This window comes from Callithrix jacchus, chromosome 18 (assembly GCF_049354715.1).
Source record: "Callithrix jacchus isolate 240 chromosome 18, calJac240_pri, whole genome shotgun sequence".
Lineage (NCBI taxonomy): Eukaryota > Metazoa > Chordata > Mammalia > Primates > Cebidae > Callithrix > Callithrix jacchus.
Genome location: NC_133519.1, coordinates 30281009 through 30300323, shown reverse-complemented (window position 1 = coordinate 30300323; position 19315 = coordinate 30281009). Strand labels below are relative to the sequence as shown.

Below are 19315 nucleotides of genomic sequence, written 5' to 3'. Positions count from 1 at the left end.
AAACGTCTTCATTAGTCATTACTTTCACCTGCCATTTCCAGGCATCCACTCAGGACTCCTCAAGATACCGAGAAACAGAAAGGTGCATCATGCTAGCTGGGTAACTGGGCCAAGAGGCAACGCGACTGACTCAGTGATCCAGGGCAAGGGAACAGCAGATGTGTAGGTGACCTGGAAAACTGCAGCTGGAGACTCTGAAACCCCTTTGCCCACTTGCTGGTACTGGGTGGAGCTAGAGCTCCTCGTTACTAATAGATGATAAAATGCCACTCCACCCTCTCAGTTCCTGCCCCCACTCTCTCTCTCTGCTCACTTTGATCCACGTTTGTTGTTCCAGTCTAATGAGTCAGAGTGAAGACAAGAACATTATTTATTTTGCTTTTAGCTGACCTGAGGCAAAAAACCCTGGCTAAAAAGATTGTGCAGTAGCAGAGGCATAGCTGGGGAAGATGTATAGGATGTTGACTTCCTATTTTCTCACCACTAAAAACTCTCTTTTTATTATTTCTCTCTCAATGACTAAGTACATACAATTTTTAAAGATAATATTAAATGCTATTGGTCTAAAATAGTGATGTAATAAAAATCAAATTTAGTAAGTCTGAATGTAGGGACATGGCTATTATTTTGTGTATATTTTTGGTTTTTTTTTCCTAGTGAACATTAAGAGTGTTTTTGAAAGCATATTCAGCTTTATTTCTAAAATGGCTGGTGTTTTCAGAAAGAAGGAACATGTGTAATACCATAAGGCTTTTTGGGGTTATTGAAATCAGTTCTCTGACCACTACTTTTGGGATTCTATGTGGTAGAAATAATTCTGCCATTATATGGGTTCTAAGAATTTACTCTTCCCCTGAGGAAAGATAATCTGTTGTTGACCCTTTATCCAAAAATCTTCCAGCCAACTGAAGCTCAATACATGCAGTATTGGACAAACCTTTTAACCTTTCTGGACCACAGCTTTTTCTTTGGGTTAATTGAAAGATTTGAACCAGGTGTCCTATAAGGACTCTCTCAGTTAAGTTACAAGTGGGAAGGAGAAAAGAAATAGAGGTGTTGAAGGAAAGAAGGACAGAGGCAAATGTGTCAGTACACCACACAGAGTACTGTTTTAATCACCATCTGGTGCTCACATTTTCAGTTTTTATGTGAACAGGTGTGTAAAAGACAGAAAGAAAGGGAGTGAAAAATAGAATGAAGGAGGAGAGTGGAGGGAGAGCAAGATGGAGAGAAATATGTTTCTCTGTTTCTTTACCAAGGGTTCAAGGAGGCCACGGCCTTGGGCCATCAGCCAGCCCTTAGACACTGCAGCAGATATTGTCCTCAGGTATGAGGATGTTTCCAATTGTAAAATACGCTTTGGCTTCTGGGGACTGGCTGAAATCTGCATCTACCTTGGCCAGGCTCTCACTCGGTTGCTGTCACTCTGTTGTCACAACTGCCGCACACTATCCAGAGGACAGCTGCTTGGGAAGTGAGAGCCCCATTAACATTCCGGTGCCTCTGGTTCTAGACCTAATAAAACCAGGGCCTTGTGCTATGAACCTGGACAATTCCCTCTCCATTCCTGTTATTACTGCCAAGCTGGCCATAAGGAAACCAAGAGTGAGAAGGGAACGCTGCAGAAGAGAAAGACCCAAGACCTGGGTTTCAGGGCTGGGAAAGAAAGCAAGACGGAATGGAGGAAATGAGGCCTGCAGGACATGCAGTCCCAAATGTTTGCATCACCTTTGAAGTAGCCTATCACAGCTGCATTCCACGACTCTTCAATGCCCTCATCCCTTCTCCAGATGGAAATGGAGCAGCTCTTCCTGGAGGCCAGGCTTCAACTGATGGCGAGTCTGAGGTAGAGTATAGCACAGATCAAAGACTGCTTTTTACCTTTACATGTAAAGTGTAAAGGGACAGGATTAGAGTATCCGCCTTTGTCTTTTTGACCACAAAGACCATTATCAGCAGGGAAAGGGAGACCTAGAGAGTTTATATTATTGACAAAAGTCACCTGAGTTGTTCATGAGCCAGGACTGGAACAGAACTCTTTGGGCATCTATCCAGTGATCTTCCCCAGCACATTACATGGAATGAATTTGTGTTACTACAACACTAATGTTCTGTAATATTTCCCTGAAGACAGAAGACAGTGCTATAATAGTGATCTTCGTGTATATATGTATTTTTTGTTTTAGGTAAATATATATACATACATATGTATGTATGTTGTATCTGTATTTAGACCTGATAATTTAAATTGCTTACAATGACTCAGTCATTCACCCAATGTTTGTTGAATACTTACTGTGTGCCAGGTTCTATCATAGGCTCTAGGAATACAAAGATGTATAAAACATGATTCTTGCTATTAAATATAATAACTCAGCCCATTGGAGGAAACAAACACATTTATAAACAAGAAGAATAGTGCAAATACAAAGAAAGCTAGATTGAGTTTATGATGCAATTAAAGAGGCAGACACCCAACTGAGGTGAGGAGGGCAAGAAATAGTAGGAGGCCCAGGAGAAAGGTTTTCTGAAGATTTAACACCTATACTATGTCTTAAATGAGTAGTTATTAAGGCCGGGTGGGACAATATATAAGCATTTCATCTTTCAGATTTTAAGAGATGACAGTCATCATGTTATGGGACTCTGTAGTCACAATTACAGTATTCATTAACCTAGCAAGATCTTGCAATAATATCTGTTGCTTGATTTGCAGTGAACTCTGAGATTCTGATTCCTGTAGGGTCTAGTAGTATTATTAGCAGAAACCAGAAGTTTGGAAAAAAGTGAAGGAAATACTTTTGGTGAAGAGTTTATAACTCTACTAAAAACAAACCTGCCCAAGGATTCTCCCATATCTACCTCCCTTGTCCAGGTCTTCTCATCCCTTCAGACTGAGTACAAATTCCATCAGAAATTTCCTGATTTCTCCAATCAGAAGTGGTCTCTCTGTTTTCTGGAGTCAAAGAGGTATCACTGTCTCTTGTATGATATCTAGTATGTCCTACCTTAATTGTAGTTTCAGAAATGTACTTCAGTCTCACACCTCAAAGATGTGAGGGATGGATGGAGGAGCTGGAGCTTCAGGGGATACCATCCCAGGGGTATCAAGAAGACATGGTAGAAAGTTGAATTAGCCCAAAGCAGAGGAGTCAATACACACAGACACTTCCTCTCTAGTCTCTCTTCTCATTCCATCCATCCTCCCACCAGACAACCTGTCCATTTTAACCTATATTCACTTAGCTGAAGCTGATTTGCTAGGTTCTTCTTTCAGGTTGTTGCATAGTGTTTCCTGGGCTTGGAACACCCTCCCCTATCTTTGTTCACTCCACAAATACCTACCAGACCCTTCCCAGACCCTTCCCTCTCTGCCCCACCCCCAGTTGAGCTCAATGATCCCTTTCAGCTTCATTGGGACCTTGATATATTTCTGTTGTAGCACCTTCAACACCATCATACTTCTTGATGTATAGGCTGCTGGATGGTGAGCAGCTTGAGGTCACAAACTATATCTTATTTATTTCAGTGTCTCCAGTACCTAATGAATGGGTAAATGAATGGATTTGTATTCTTTTGTCTTCCTTAGAAACTTCCTTCCAGAAACTTTGCCTTATTCATCTGGATGTCACAGCACCCTTTACTTGGTAGCCTCACAATAGACGTTTGTTGTTGAATGAATGAATCTAGTTATTCACACACATACTTGGACATACCAACCCACAACTTTGTAACACTGAGTTGATTCTTTTTAGAGCGCCCTATAAAAATGAAGTGTATTTTAAATATTTGTTATAAGAATCCAACTTTGTTCCTGGTTTTTAGCCCTCAAACCCCACTGATGCCTCACCTAAGTGCCATACACATGTCCCTCACAGGATGAAGCTACTTGCAGAACAATCTGGCAAAGGCCATCCTAGGAGCACACCTCAGAACTCCTCACTTTCTGTTCCTCCTCTTTCTGTTCCCCATGCCTCCCAGGGCAACAGGAATGGGTCAAGGCGCACTGTGTAGTGGTGGGCCAGCAAGCAGATCAAATGAAAGAGAAGACTTCAGTCAAATAGTCTTCTCACTGTGGTTTTCCTCTCCTCCATATTCTGCACCTTGTGAGCCATATCTCATGACTGATGTCAGTGTGAATGAGGAAGGTTAAGAGAGAATCCCCGGCTGGGCGTGGCTCAAGCCTGTAAATCCAGCACTTTGGGAGGCCGAGGCGGGTGGATCACGAGGTCAAGAGATCGAGACCATCCTGGTCAACATGGTGAAACCCTGTCTCTACTAAAAATTAGCTGGGCATGGTGGCATGTGCCTGTAATCCCAGCTACTCAGGAGGCTGAGGCAGGAGAATTGCCTGAATCCAGGAGGCGGAGGTTGTGGTGAGCCGAGATTGCACCATTGCACTCCAGCCTGGGTAACAAGAATGAAACTCAGTCTCAAAAAAAAAAAAAAAAAAGGCAGGAATCCCCAAACATAATTTTAGCCTCACGTTCCCATTTGCTTCTTAAACCTTTATCAGAGATGCAAATGAGAACCTCCTGAATGAGGTATAAATGCCCAAAGTCCTCTCTTTAACCCTTTTGCAGAAATAAGAACAAAAAGCAGTAATTACAGTGAGCAGACGGGGTGCCCCTGCCCTTCTTCCACTGGTTGTTTCTTCACCTGCTGAGACAGCCTCTCTTTCCCAGAGGACTGAGGGGCTCAGGACCCACACAGAAGCTTGAGTTCTGTTTGTGGCTTCATTCATTGTGCTCAGGAAGTACAGAAGGGCCAAATGGTGCTGGACCATGGATGCATGAGAGCTGATGCTGGCCCAGAGTTAAGGCATGAGAAAGGAGGGCGATGCTTGGGAAAGGCCCGTGAAAAAGGTTTGCGGAAGAGAAGTCTTCTCTTCATTCTTTCTCAGGCCATCAGAGATCCTCAGTCTATATGGCGGAGCCTTTGTTGAAATGGAAAAAGTGGGCCATCTATACGAGAATGCAGCCCCTCAGACATGGGTGCTCAGGCTGGAAAGCAGAGACCCCACTGAATGTCAGGCCCCAGCCATCTCTGCCAGCTGTCTTTATATATGTACCACTGTATGCAGCAGCCTCGAGACCACCGTTTAGCCTGTGTCTCACTCCCTCCTGCCTAAACTCTCAGAACCTACCAACAGCAGCACACTCCAGATTCAACATCCATCCTGGATGGGCTGAGACCAGGGTGCCCATCTCTGTTTTATGGAAAGAAAAACTGTTACCTCTCTCCCTCCACTGCTTTCCTACGTCTTTGCTGCCCTGCGTGCTCCACCATTTTCTCACCTTCCTCTGTCTCTCTTTTCCCACAGGCCAAGAGGAACAAGAGTGACTCCATGCTGCTGCTCAGAAACCAGCAGCTGTGCTCCACATGTCGAGAAATGAAAATGGTAGGCAAGGGGGAAGACAGAGATGGGCACGGGCATCTCAGGGTACAGCACTTCCTTTCCACGCCAAGCCCTGTGGAGAGAGATAGTGATGGGGCCCATTGCAAGGAAGGCCTAGATAAAAGCTGCCAAGGAGGAACTGTTGGTCCTGAGAGCAGCACCAACTGACAGAACATGATAAGCCTTCTCCATTTCAACAAGCCAACAGGGAACCAACATAGGTGGGCCACAGCAGCGGTGCAATGAGCCACTTTGCCTTGGACTCCTAAGTAACTACAGCCTCTCAGAAGCTCAGGGGGCTATGGAGCTTCTTCTCTCTCCTTAATGTAGCCCCCACACAACACATATGCACACACCCATCTCTCCATCATTACAATCAGGAGACATACAGCTTCATGTTTGGATGTACTGTTAATTTAGGCAGCATCTCAAGAGAAAGACTGGGGAGAGAGTCTACGGTACTTTCTAGGTAGTCAGGGGTGGTGTCACCTGCCTTGGATACCTGTAACATGTAGTGCAGAATGGTGGGAGGGGAGAAGTATTAGGAAAATAAAGGGGAGCAAGGGAGATGTGGAGGGAACAAAGACAAACTTCTGCCATCTGTCAGAGTTGCTGAATCAGAGCCTGATTCAGAAAGGATGCTAGACTAGGCTGGAGTTAAGCCTTGGGTTAATTTGAGAATTCGAGTTAGTGTTGGGATGGTTGCTAGTGTCAGGGTAAGGAAGAGGCTTGGGTTAAGGGTTAATTTAGCAACATGGTCAGGTTTGAAGGGCTGGGGGAGCGTTTCTTCAACTCTGATATCCTATAATTCTCCTTCGACTTGGGGAGGAAGGTGGGGTAAATGTGCAGGCTAAATGTGCTTAAAACAAAGGGCAAAGAGTAGAAGAAAAAATAGAAGCTGTAAGAGAGGCTCCTCCACTGAGTTCATGGCAAAAGTCTTCAGGCTAGTCGGATGTGAAAGAGTGGCAGTTTTTTGTGAAATTTTTATGTGGGATTTAGAAATTTAACTGAAGCTACTGGCAAAGCTGCACCTGGATGTTGCCGTTTATGTTCATTTTCCACACAACTGTGGTCACTGGGTTAAATATTAGCATTGGCTGGAGTCTGGAAAACTACGAATGGGATTTCTCCTGGTCTTATTCCTGGAAGCTCTTGTGTCCACATTTAGAATGCACCAATCCCGGGCCTAAGCTGGTCTTGGCCAGCTGGCACACTTAGGATGTCAGCAGCAGTCCTCTTTCTCAAGATCTTTTCTCTGACCTTTGCCCTTTTCCAGGAATGATAGAAATGGAGCCACATGCTGTAATCTTACCATTTATTGCCGCTTCTAAAAGGAAGGGCTTCAAGCATAAAATTGCCCAGGGACCCTTCTCGACTGCTGTCAGAATCTGGTGGGAAACTATGGAAAGTTAGAAAATAAACATGAAATACCCTTGCCTCACTATATGCAGTAGCACCTCAGAGTCCTCCCAAGGGGATGGATTGCAGGTCTGCTGTAATCACTGTGACACCCCTTCTTTCTCAGCAGTGAGTTGAATTGAAATACTGGGGAAGATATAAAAAGACTCCTAGGAATAGAAGGGAACTTCCTCAGCCTAATAAACAGCAGTTTGAAAAACCAACAGCTAACATCCTACTTAATGGTAAAAAACTGGATACTTTCCCCTAAGACTAGGAACAAGGAAACAATGTATGCTCTTGACACTTCTACTCAACATTTTACTATACACTCTAGCCAGAAAAATTAAAATAAGAAAAAGAAATAAAGACATCTGCATTAGAAAGGAAGAAGTACAATTAGTCTATTTGCAGATGACATGATCTTGTACAGAGAAAGTCCTGAGGAATGCACAGAACTCTATTATCGCTAATAGATGAGTACAGCAGTGTGGAGGATACAAGATCAATATAATTAGCTTCTATTACTAGCAATGAACAAAATGAAGAAAACAATGCCATTTGCAATAGCATCAAAGATTATTTAGGTATAAATTTAACAAGACACATAAATGCTATACAATGAAAAGTATAAAACATTGTAGACAGAAAATTTAAAAGACCTAAATACATGGAAAGAACCCCATGTTTATGGATTGGAACACTTAATATTGTAAAGATGGCTATACCCCCAAAGTGGTCTACATATTTAGTGTAATCCTCAAAATCCCAGATGCCATTTTTATAGAAATTTACAGTATCTTAAAATTTATATTAAAATGCAAGAGATCCAGGATAGCCAAACAATCTTAAAAAAGAACAAAGACAGAGGCCACACACTTCTTGATTTTAAAACTAACTACAAACATGTGGTCAGGACTGTGTGGTACTGCCATAAAGATAAACAAATAGATCAATGGAATAAAACTGAGAGTCCAGAAGTAAATTCTTACATTTATAAACAATTGATTTTTGACAAAGGTACCAAGACAGTTCAATGGGGAAAGAATAGTCTTTTCAATAAGTCGTACCGGGGCAGCTGTATAGATACACATAAAAGAACAAATTTGTACCTCTTCCTCACACTATGTACAAAAATAACTCAAAATAGGTCAAAGACCTAAATGTAAGACCTAAAACCATAAAGCTTTTAGAAGAAAACATGAGTATAAAGCTTCATGACCTTGGATAAGGCAATGTTTTCTAAGATAGGACACGCAAAACAAAAGAATATAGATAAATCAGTCTTCATCAAAATTTTAAACTTTTGCGCCACAAAGAACAACATCAAGAACATGAAAAGACAACCAAAATATTTGCAAATCGTCAGATAAGGGCTTATATCAGATAAGAGACTAGTATCTGGAATATGTAAAGAACACTTACAACTCAACAATAAAAGGCAAACACCCTAGTTGAAAAGTGAGAAAAAAGTTTCAATAGACATTCTCCAAAGAAGATCTACAGATGACCAACAAACACATAAAAAGATGCTCACTTTATTTGTTACTAAGCAAATGCAAATCAAAACCACGATGAGATACACTTTCCATCCACTAGAATGGCTGTTATTAAAAAAAGAAAAAAAAAGACAGTGGATAATAGCAAGTGTTGGCCAGGATATGGAGAAATTAGAACCCTCATCCATTGCTGAGGGAAATGTGAAACAGTACAGCTGCTTTGAAAAACAGTTTGGGAATTCCTCAAAAACTTAGACACAGAGTTACTACATGACCCAGCAATTCTATTCCTAGATATGTACCCCAGAGAGTTAAAAACATTTTCACACACAAACTTCTATAAGAATGTGCATAGCAGCCACATCACAATAGCTGAAAAGTAAAAATAACCCAAATGTCTATAACTTGATTAGTGGAAAAACAAAATGTGGTCTATCTATATAATAGAATATTAATCATAAAACAGAATGAAGCACTGAAAGATGCTATAACATGGATGAACCTTGAAAATATTTTGCTAAGTAAAAGAAATCAGATGCAAAAGATCACATATTTTATTGGTTACATTTATATAAAATGTCCAGAATAGGAAAATTCATAGAGACAGAAAACAGACAGTGTTTGCCAAAGACTGGGGGGAGGAGTGAGTAAAGAGTACTTGCTAATAGTTATGTGGTTTCTTTTTGGGGTCATGAAATGTTCTAGAAGTAAATAATGGTGATTGTTTTACAACTTTCTGAATATACTATAAACAACTAAATTGTACATTAAGATGGTGACTTATGATACATGATATCATAAACACTAATAAAAAGAAATTAGCAGCTGGCACGGTGGCTCATGCCTATAGTCCGAGCACTTTGGGAGGCTGATGTAGGAGGATCAACTGAGGTCAGGAGTTCAAGAACAGCCTGGCGAATATGGTGAAAACGCATCTCTACTAAAAGTACAAAAATTAGCCAGGCATGCTGGTGTGCACCTATAATCCCAGCTACTCACAAGACTGAGGCAGGAGAATTGCTTCAACCCAGGAAGTGGAGGTTGCAGTGGGCCAAGATGGTGCCACTTCACTCCAGCCTAGGTGACAGAGCGAGACTCCATCTCAAAAAAAAATTAAATTAAAAAATTTAAAATAAAAAAGAATTTAGCACTAGATAAATAAAAGCACAAAATGGATGAATCTCAAAAAACATAAACAGGACCTGGTTATGTAATTACTCATATTCCTATGTAACCTTGGGCCAGAAGCTCAACCATTTAGTGCAGAAGAAATACCTACTGACAGTTATGGTTGTGAATCACCAGGGATATTTGCCTTGGTTTCATCTAGGCTGTGTTTTGTCACGTCTGCTCCAAACAGCTCATCTTCCCCTTAATGCACCTATTTTGTAGTCCTGTTATCTGCATTGCTCTCTAATTAACACTTTCAAGCCCCTTAAAAGTAGGACTGTCAAGCTAGACACACTGTAAACAGACATTCTCTCACATATATAAAAATTGTTTTAAGATAAATTAAGTTTATTTCAACAAATATTTATTGATTGTCTGCCATGGCCCAAGTACTTAGGTAAGCTACAAAGAAAAAAAGAAAGAAAGAAGACATGAGTCCTGCCTTTAAGGAGTCAACAAATAATAAGTAAATAATGACAACAGAATGTAATCAATAGAAATAGATCTGATGGGGAGTGAATAAGTAAATAATGACAACAGAATGTAATCAATAGAAATAGATCTGATGGGGAGTGAATAAGTAAATAATGACAACAGAATGTAATCAATAGAAATAGATCTGATGGGGAGTGAAGGGGCAGCGCAAGTACATATCAAGAAAGTCTTCCTTGAAAAAAAAGACTATTCAGGGTTTTCAAGAATGAATAGGAGTCCACCACAGTATACTTTTTCTCACAAATGAAAGTGCTGTCTTTGCCAGGCAGCTTTGTTCTGATGGAACCCCTGTAGTGCAGGTCATTCATGTAAGAGCACTAGCTGGATTTAGGGGATTTAGAAAGGGAATCATGCTATTTGGGAGGAGGTAGAGTTTCCTGCATCTTTTGTTGGAGCAGAGTCAACTTTAGGTAAATTTTTGAATAAAGCAGTCTGTCTCTGGCACATTCTCATCCCCTTTTATGTTTAGAAATCTCTCCTCAGACTCGCACCAAAGCCTTGGCTGCCCCCACTATGCCCAGAAGTTTCTTGTTACCAGGTCATTTCCTTCTTCTCCCTCTTTCATCCTTTCTTCACCTAATGAGTTCGGAGAACAAGCTGATTAAACATAGTACATTTTTGGCATTTATATAGCCTTTGTGTTCAGTTTTTTGCTATTTTCAAGCACCTCTAAAGGTCCTTGATTCATCATAATTTGTAACTTTGTTATGACATAAACTTAAATCATGAGTCACCTGGTACAAGTCACTTAAAGTAGCTGAACACCTGCACCTACATCTTTGTGATTATCATTTTATTATTATAGCTACAATACTTTTTGAGAAATAATGGAAAAATGCTTCCTAGTGAAAACATTCTTAAAAGAAAAACAACATCTAGTTCTAGGAACAAATTTGGAAAAATTCAAGAAAGTGATGTTTCTTAACAAAAAAATACTGTAACTGTACATTGATTTTAGGTCTGTATAAAGGACACCTTTAAAATTTCAAGTGTGCTTCAAGGTGGGTTCATTCATTTACTACTTTGATCAAAAATATTTCTTGGACATCATGTTAGCAGCTGGAAATACAAAAACAGAGACAAGGTCTATGCCCTCATGAAGCTGAAAGTCTATTAGGGATCCCAGACATTATGCAAGTAAATGCAATATAAAGGCTATGAGTATTTTGATACAGGAGGCCCTAAGAACATAGCACCGAGAACTACCAAACAGTACTCCAGGAGTCAGTAGTCTCTGTGAGAAAGTGATAGTCAACCTGAGACCTGGAGAATGTGTGTGGTAGGAGTGGGGGCATCTAAACGAACAGATTTTAAACATTTACTAAATCTGGGTCTCTAATTTCAACTGATACACAGGGAAGAACAAAGACTCTGATTTGCGGGAAGGGTGAAACCCTCTGGTTCATTCATATCACAAAAGGACGTATGAATGGCTTTGACATCAAATACAACTCAAGTTTGCTAAAGTGGTACTTTATTTATTTAAATAAGAATGCAATTATAGGCAATGTTCTGAATGAGACCTTCTTCTTGAGGTACAACCAAGAACAATGAAAATCCTAGATGATCCAAAAGTATCCTTTGAGAATTTTATGAGTCATAGGTAAGTCAACAATTTAAATCAGGACATGACTTTAATTCTGGTTATATCGGTTTGAGGACACGGGAGTGGGTTGAGAAGCATCGTAAGAGGAATGTTTAAGGATTGCTTAGGGAACAGACTTCTTGACTGGTTTTATTTCCCGGTTAAACCAAATCATTCGATCAAAAAAGAAAGTTCACCTTTTTGTTTGAAAAACTACTGAAACTACTGCAGAAAGTATAATCTTCCTTTCCACCTTCACAAGAACAATATAATAAATATGATAGGACATTTCTTTGATAATTCAGGTGGAACTAAATACAAATTGACCACATAGATGACATATCTAATTTGCAAGATATGGGAGATAACACATAATCTTTCCTTAGTCTGAGATATTCTCTGCTACGTTCTATTAACTAAAATTCCTCTTAACATTTTGTTTGCTTGTTATTAAAAGCCTTTTTAAAAATCAAGCTCGAGTATAACAGATAGAAAATCCAATCGGAATTCCGATTAGTTGTTGTTGAGAAGGAGTCTGTCTCTCTTTGTCACCCAGGCTAGAGTGCAGTGGTGCAACCTTGGCTCACTGCAATCTTTGCCTCCCAGGTTTAAGCAATTCTCCTGTCTCAACCTCCCAAGTAGCTGGGATTACAGGTGCCCACTATCACGCCTGGCTAATTTTTTTTTTTTCTTAGTAGAGATGGGGATTAACCATTTTGGCCAGGCTGGTCTCAAATTCCTGAACCTCTGGTGATCCTCTTGCTTTGGCCTCCCAAAGTACTGTGATTACAGGTGTGAGCCACCATGCCCTGCCTGGTTTTTCAAAGATTTTTTTTCTGCTATATTTTAACTATCAGGCAGGGGAGAAGAACTCTGTTTTTACTTTATTAAAACATGCAAAACAGGCCAGGCACGGTGGCTCATGCCTATAATCCCAGCACTTTGGGAGGCCAAGGGAGGTATATCACCTGAGGTTAGGAGTTCAAGACCAGCCTGGCCAATATGGTGAAACCCCATCTCTAGTAAAAATACAAAAATTAGCTGGGCATGGTGGCAGGCCCCTGTAATTCCAGCTACTTGGGAGGCTGAGGCAGGAGAATCACTTGAACCCAGGAGGTGGAGGTTGCAGTGAGCTGAGATTATGCCATCGCACTCCAGGGAGGAGTGAAACTCTGTCTCAAAAAAAAAAATTGCAAAATATGGACTCATTCTGAATAAGACATCAATACAGGTCAACTTGCATTGCAATAGACGGTTGGAAAGTAGACACACACTCACCCTTACATGTGACTAGCCAAAAAAGCTATACGTAATCTAATGGCAATTTTAATTTTTTTTCCTGATACAGAGAGCAATAATGTGGAAAAATAAATAGGTTTTTTTGGTAACCTTATGTTGAACAGTGATACATATTCTGATTCCTTTTATGACCTTATGGCCCTTTGTTCCAGATACACTGAAAACATGTACCCAGTTCCCGGGCCATGGTAGCAGACAAGGTTATGAAGGAAGTGGCTATTTGAGCAGTACAAGCTCCATCACTAATAACGTTGACCTATACTGATGCTATACTTTTAAACAGTGCTTATATGGTTAAAGTAATTCTAATAAATATTCATTATGAACTTTAAATGTAAAAATGGAACCATCTAAAATCAGAGATTTCTGAGCAAAAGTTCACTCTTCTGCGAAATAACCTTTTGAAATTTGTTGCCCCATTTTACTTAACTTGCAAGTTTTGTACTTTATTTAAAGTGCAAAATCCCAGAACATAGTTATATTCTAAACAAATCACTCTTATCCCTTTAAAACTAAGACCAAGTATTGAGCCAGTCCTAAAATCATGTCAATATCAACCAGACATATCATGAGATTGATTGTTGCATTCTTTTCTTCAGTGTTATGAAGGAAAACATGCCACTTCTGTTTGAGCTGAAGTGGCTATAAAGCAAGGACCTGGTTCTATCTGTAGCTTTTAAAATCTGTTTTCATACTTTTTAAGTATCATTGCATATGTAGGCAACTAGAATTATCTTCACTGAAATTATGGTTTTTTAAAAAAGCGACTTTGCAGCCATTGCAGGAATTAAAATATAATACTTATTGAATTAAAAGAATGAAGGAAAAAAGGAAGAGAGGGAGAAAAGATGGCAGGATAGATACATAATTGTTGAATTGTAGAATAGATAGATCTTGGCCAGGCACAGTGGCTCATGCCTGTAATCCCAGCACTTTGGGAGGCCGAGATGGGCAGATCACCTGAGGTTGGGAGTTCGAGACCAGCCTGACCAACATGGAGAAATCCTGTCTCTACTAAAAATACAAAATTAGCCGGGCATGGTGGCGGGCACCTGTAATCCCAGCTACTCAGGAAGCTGAGGCAGGAGAATCGCTTGAACCCAAGAGGTAGAGGTGCAGTGAGCCAAGATCGTCCTATTGCCCTCCAGCCTGGGCAACAAGAGCAAAAATGGGTTTTTTTTTTTTCAAAAAAATACTGACTGAACTCGCTATATTTTTGGTAGCAAAGCAAGAATAATCATGGAAGATCTTTGTGGAAGTAGAAACCATGAAATGAATGTAGAGCCTTAGATAGCCCATTAAAGTTTACAGATGTGTCAGTCCTTAGAAATTAAGCTAATGTAGAAGTGGTTTTGGCTTATATATACTTTGCTCAAGGGCCACCTCCACAGCTTTGGCCACCAGGAGAAACAGGATATGGTCAGATAATTTTCTCTGAAATGGAAAGGTTCTAACTGAAATCTTTTTTTGGCTTTACTGTTTAAGGGTAGATTATTGATCTGTAAGAGTTGTTGTATTTTTCTGGAAGTTAGAGGACTCTTTCCTTTATTCCTTCTATTTTCAGACCACATATGTTCTGACCATAGAATAAAACATTCAAAATGAAGGTTTTGTCAAAATCCAAGAAAACAACACTAAGCAAAACGTTGAAAATGAGTAGTCGTTGGACTAATTGTCTCACACTACTAGAAAGTGGCCTGATGACCAGGTTAACAGAGCCTGGATTCAAGAAATCATGTGTGTTTAAAAATGTATAAAGAGACCTGGTACGGTGGCTCACACCTGTAATCCCAGCACTGTGGGAGGCTGAGGCGAGCAGGTTGTCCCAAGTCAGGAGTTTTAGACCAGCCTGGCCAACATGGTGAAACCTCATCTCTACTGACAATACAAAAATTAGCCAGGTGTGGTGGTATGTGCCTCAAATCCCAGCTACTCGGGAGGCTGAGGCAGGAGAATCACTTGAACCCAGGAGGCAGAGGTTGCAGAGAGCTGAGGTCACACCACTGCACTCCAGCCTGGGCAATAAGAGCAAAAACTCCATCTCGTAAATAAATAAATAAATGTGTAAAGACACATTTCTTCCTCCAAGTCGTAGCCAATTAACTAATGTGTTTTCATGTTTCTTCTAATCAGAATGATGAGTCTTCATCAGCCCAAAGTCCAGACTACACCTGAGCCTTTCCATGATGACATCCCAACAGGTTTGCTTTCCTTTAGAGTACTTTTAGTGTGAAACATACTATGAAAAAACTGCTATAGAATGAAAGTCTAATCCCTAAAATAAGTACTAAATTTCCTGAGCAAATTCTCACTCTCTATCCCTTTCTCTTTCACATATTATCTTTTGACCTGCTGGGACTGGTTCACAGCCCTTCCACTCCAGCCCCACCTGTGGCCTCCTCAGGCCTCACTTGTCCTTATCCATGTCATGTTCCTTCCAGGCTCTGTCCACAGCACATGGCTGAAGACTTTCCACGGAGATGGAGTACAAATGAAATCAAAGTTCCCCAAAGTCCTGATGGTGCCAATCAAACTGGGAAGGGAACTGCATCTCTACACCCTCAGAGTGGCCTCACCAAGGCCCTGAACCTTTCACTCACCAGATCCCTAAAATACCTGCCTTCTCCCAGCAGCTGCCAGTGCTATTCTTATCTTCACTTGCTGTTGATAGAAACAAGGGAAGCAGCTCTATTTCAGGTTTCAGCATAGACCTAAGTCTCAGCCTTTAGTTAATACAATACTGGGCTGGTGAAGGTAGAATGAGCCATTACTGGGGGCAATATAATTCAAGGGCTTACTGCAGCACAGGCTGTCACTTTAGTGACCTTGTCCATCTTCTCATTTGCTCCCATATTAACTGAAGACGCTTGAATTTTTTTTTCATTTGATATATACAGTAAAGAAAATCAGAACCACTTTCCTCACTCTATACATATGGAAAAGTCTAAGCTTTATCCTAGGAGGTTGCTGGGGGACTAGGGCCAGAACCGAAAAGACACGTAGAAAGGAAATTTGAGGATTGAAGGGATGTCTTGAGGGGATGCCAAAAGAGAGGACCAGAAACTCAGATAACAGCTGAGGTTTGGGGATAGCCACTCTAGTGGAGTGAAACTCTTCCAGTCCTAATGAATTGCTTTTTATGTATCCAAAAATATTAGCCTGGTTTATGGATCTCACTTAGCCAAAGTGGAACCAAGAGCCTGGAGCTAAGAGTACCCACCCAATAAAAGCTGCCCATTCTGCTGTTCCCTGGTCTATGACAACCTCATTCTTTTGAAGCCAAGAGAACAAGGGTGATAAGCACATACAGTTGATTTCATAGTTATCGGTGCCAGCTACACCCTCATTCTCAGTTTCCTTTGGACATGGGTTTTTTCAGACCTGCCTTGCAAAGGATTGAATCACACACACACACACACACACACACACACACACACACAGACACACACACAGACACACACACAGACACACACACACACAGAGACACACACACACACACCATTGTCTGCCTTTCCCTCAGCAAAAATATATTTTGTGATCCTAGAGAACAATGTAATAATATGCCTTTCATCAATTGATTATCTGTGGGGTGTACTTCAATTAGCAATTAAAGAGCTAGATTTTGCATATATAGGAACAGCATGTTATGTTTTTGGATGACCCTGGTTCTTGTCCATAGAGTTCATCCTAGGACAGTAATCTCAGAGGTGGGACTATAGGGAGAGTAGTTGTAAAACTGGCTAGGAGCTGAAACTTGGTAGATCTACTGTTTATTATAGTCGTGACCCTTCTGAGCTGACTTCACTCTTGTATGTGCTCATTGAGGTCATGAAAAAAGAACTAGCGTAGAAGTGATGAGACCTGGGTAGGAATCCTAGTCTTGCTGTATAGGCTTGGCCTCTGTTCCCACCTGTAAAACCAGAGTAACATTTTGTCCCACTGAAAGCTAGACCTTCAGCACAAGTGGCCATCGCCTTTGACTGACCCGGGAAAACTGCTGACACTGCCTTAGCCCCCCTGATTTATACAGCTTAGACATGTCCATACTGTGGCACTTGCTACTTATTGCTGAAGCCGCCCACCACCTGTGCTGTGTTCCCTGTGGATTGCTACAAATATTAAAGTGGCTGACTCATCCCAGTGAACAACATTACCGCCAATGATTGTCTAACTCATCTGCTGGTCACAGCAATGATTGCTAGCACTTTTTCTGGATTCTGCTTATCCTTCCATATTATCAATAATTCTTGATGACAACTAAGAAAATAGAAAGAAATTATCTTTACGTGATGGGGATTCCTTCTGAGTTCATGAATCTTTGGCCCGATCCCAGAATCCCATGACACCCATGGGCTCTTAATCTCAATAAACATTAGTACAGATGCTAACCACCTAATGTGGGCCTACCACCTGGCCACACAGTGGTATGATACAACACAAAGAGCACTCACTAGGTTAGGATTAAGGATATCTGAGTTCTGGTTCTTAGTCCATTAGTGCCTGTGACCTTGGACTGCTGTTTCATCTTCATTACAGTGATGGGACTGAACTGGATCCAAAGTTTGTGATCATGTAACGTCTCTACCCCTCATTCAGTTGGACCTTGTTCTCTGGAGCTTTTTCCAGAGAATTAAGAGTTCTAATTCTCTTAGTCACTCGGTGATTCCCAACGGGAAGCTGTTATTTCACGCACTGATTTACCCCACTTCAAGTAATCTGTCTTCTGGAAAAAGTGAATATTAATCAACTTCTAATAAATCATATTTGAAGAAGAGGTAGGGTCAAGATTTTAAAGAACTCTAAAATAAATTATTTCACAAAATACAGATTTCTTTTGAAATGCAAGTACTTTCTCTTCTCACTGTAGCCTTTTTGTAAGATCGTGTTTCTTATTTTTATTTTTTTAAAGAACAGAACTATATATGTGTCCTTGAAAAGTCTCCTGAGAATTGAATCCTCTTTTCTCTTTAACTCATATGATAACACCAGACATGTTTTATCTTCATTTTTCATTTAATTGGTAATGATGTCTAATACTTGAGTTTTGTTTCTGGATACTCCTTTTGGTCTCATTGACAAGATTTGTTTAAAAATGTTGTGGAGGAAAAGACAATTTTATTAAAAGAAATTCTTAGGTGAATTTTTTTGTTGCATTTTCTTTTTTTAAGAAAAAAATAAAAGGTGGATTTGAAAAACAAATTATTAGGTGAATTTTGAATCTGTTTTATAAGGTTGAAGAAGTCTTTGTTGGCCTGTGGTTATTTTGCATTTCTTTAAGAATAGAATCTAAATAGTCCTTGTCCTTCCTTCCTTCTTGTATGTCATCCAGAGAGCATTCACTACAGACTGCCCATTCTGGGCCCCAGGACAGCTGTCTTCCACGGATTACTGTCAGAAGTCTACAAAATTCTGCAGGAGAGACGACGTTCTTCCTTGTCAGAAACCAGTGGGCAAGACCATGAAGCAGTGAGCGGTAGGAGTTCATCATCTTTGACCCCAGCACCTTCTCCTCACAATTTTCTCTCCTCTCCAAAAAGATGATTTCATTTTGGCTTCCTAAGAGTTGCTGGTATTCTGGCCCTCACCTCTATTTTCTCTCTCGCTTCTCCTAAAGACAAGCTGGTTTAATTTACATGATTTTAAAGACTCGTTGATGAAAATGGAACATGGTAACTGTCTTGTTTAATTTTGTTAAGGGTTCCTCTCTACGTTAAAGCAGAAAACATCCTTCTATTTCTAAGTTGCAAGTTTTCTGTGAAAACTGTTTTCAGCTGTTTCTTCAGGATGGGCCAGAGATGGCTCCAAGAAATCCCTCATGAATTCAGCTTATTAAGAATAAAGGAGTGGGCTGGGTGTGGTAGTTCATACCTGTAATCCCAGCACTTTGGGAGGCCAAGGCGGGCAGATCACTTGAAGTCAAGAGTTCAAGACCAGCCTGGCCAACGTGGTGAAAACTTGTCTCTACTAAAAATACAAAAATTAGCCAGGCATGGTAGTGGGTACCTGTAATACCAGCTACTCGGGAGGCTGAGGCAGGAGAATCACTTGGACCCAGAAGGCAGAGGTTGCAGTGAGCAAGATCACACAACTGCACTCCAGCCTGGGCAACAGAGTGAGACTCCATCTCAAAAACAACAACAGAAAAACAACAACAACAACAACAAAAAGAATAAAGATGTGGGGCTGGGCACAGTGGCTCAACCCAGTAGTCACAGTACTTTGGGAGGCTAAGGCAGGAGGATCACTTGAGGCCAAGGGTTCAAGACCAGCCTGGGCAACAAAGGGAGACCCTCATGCCTACAAAAATAAATAGTAAAACATAAAAAGTATAAATGAGAAAAAGAGAAGTCACCCTCTGGCTTTATCTCTGTTGGTTAACTCTGGTAGATGACAGAGGATGCTGTGATGCAATGACTGGAAAATGGCAAGGCATTTGTTGTTACAACCCCGGAGCACAGGAACTTTGCTTTG

General features: G+C 40.7%; 1 protein-coding gene across 1 annotated transcript; it reads left to right on the top strand.

The window, feature by feature from the left end:
• The first annotated feature begins 1550 nt into the window (after positions 1-1550).
• On the top strand, positions 1551-18447 carry C18H1orf105 (chromosome 18 C1orf105 homolog). The gene is given in 6 exon segments (XM_054247818.2): positions 1551-1846; positions 5324-5401; positions 11496-11563; positions 14978-15045; positions 18174-18279; positions 18281-18447. Coding segments are annotated over 6 exon segments (522 nt in total). The 5' UTR covers positions 1551-1678; the 3' UTR covers positions 18315-18447.
• The last annotated feature ends 868 nt before the right edge of the window (positions 18448-19315 follow it).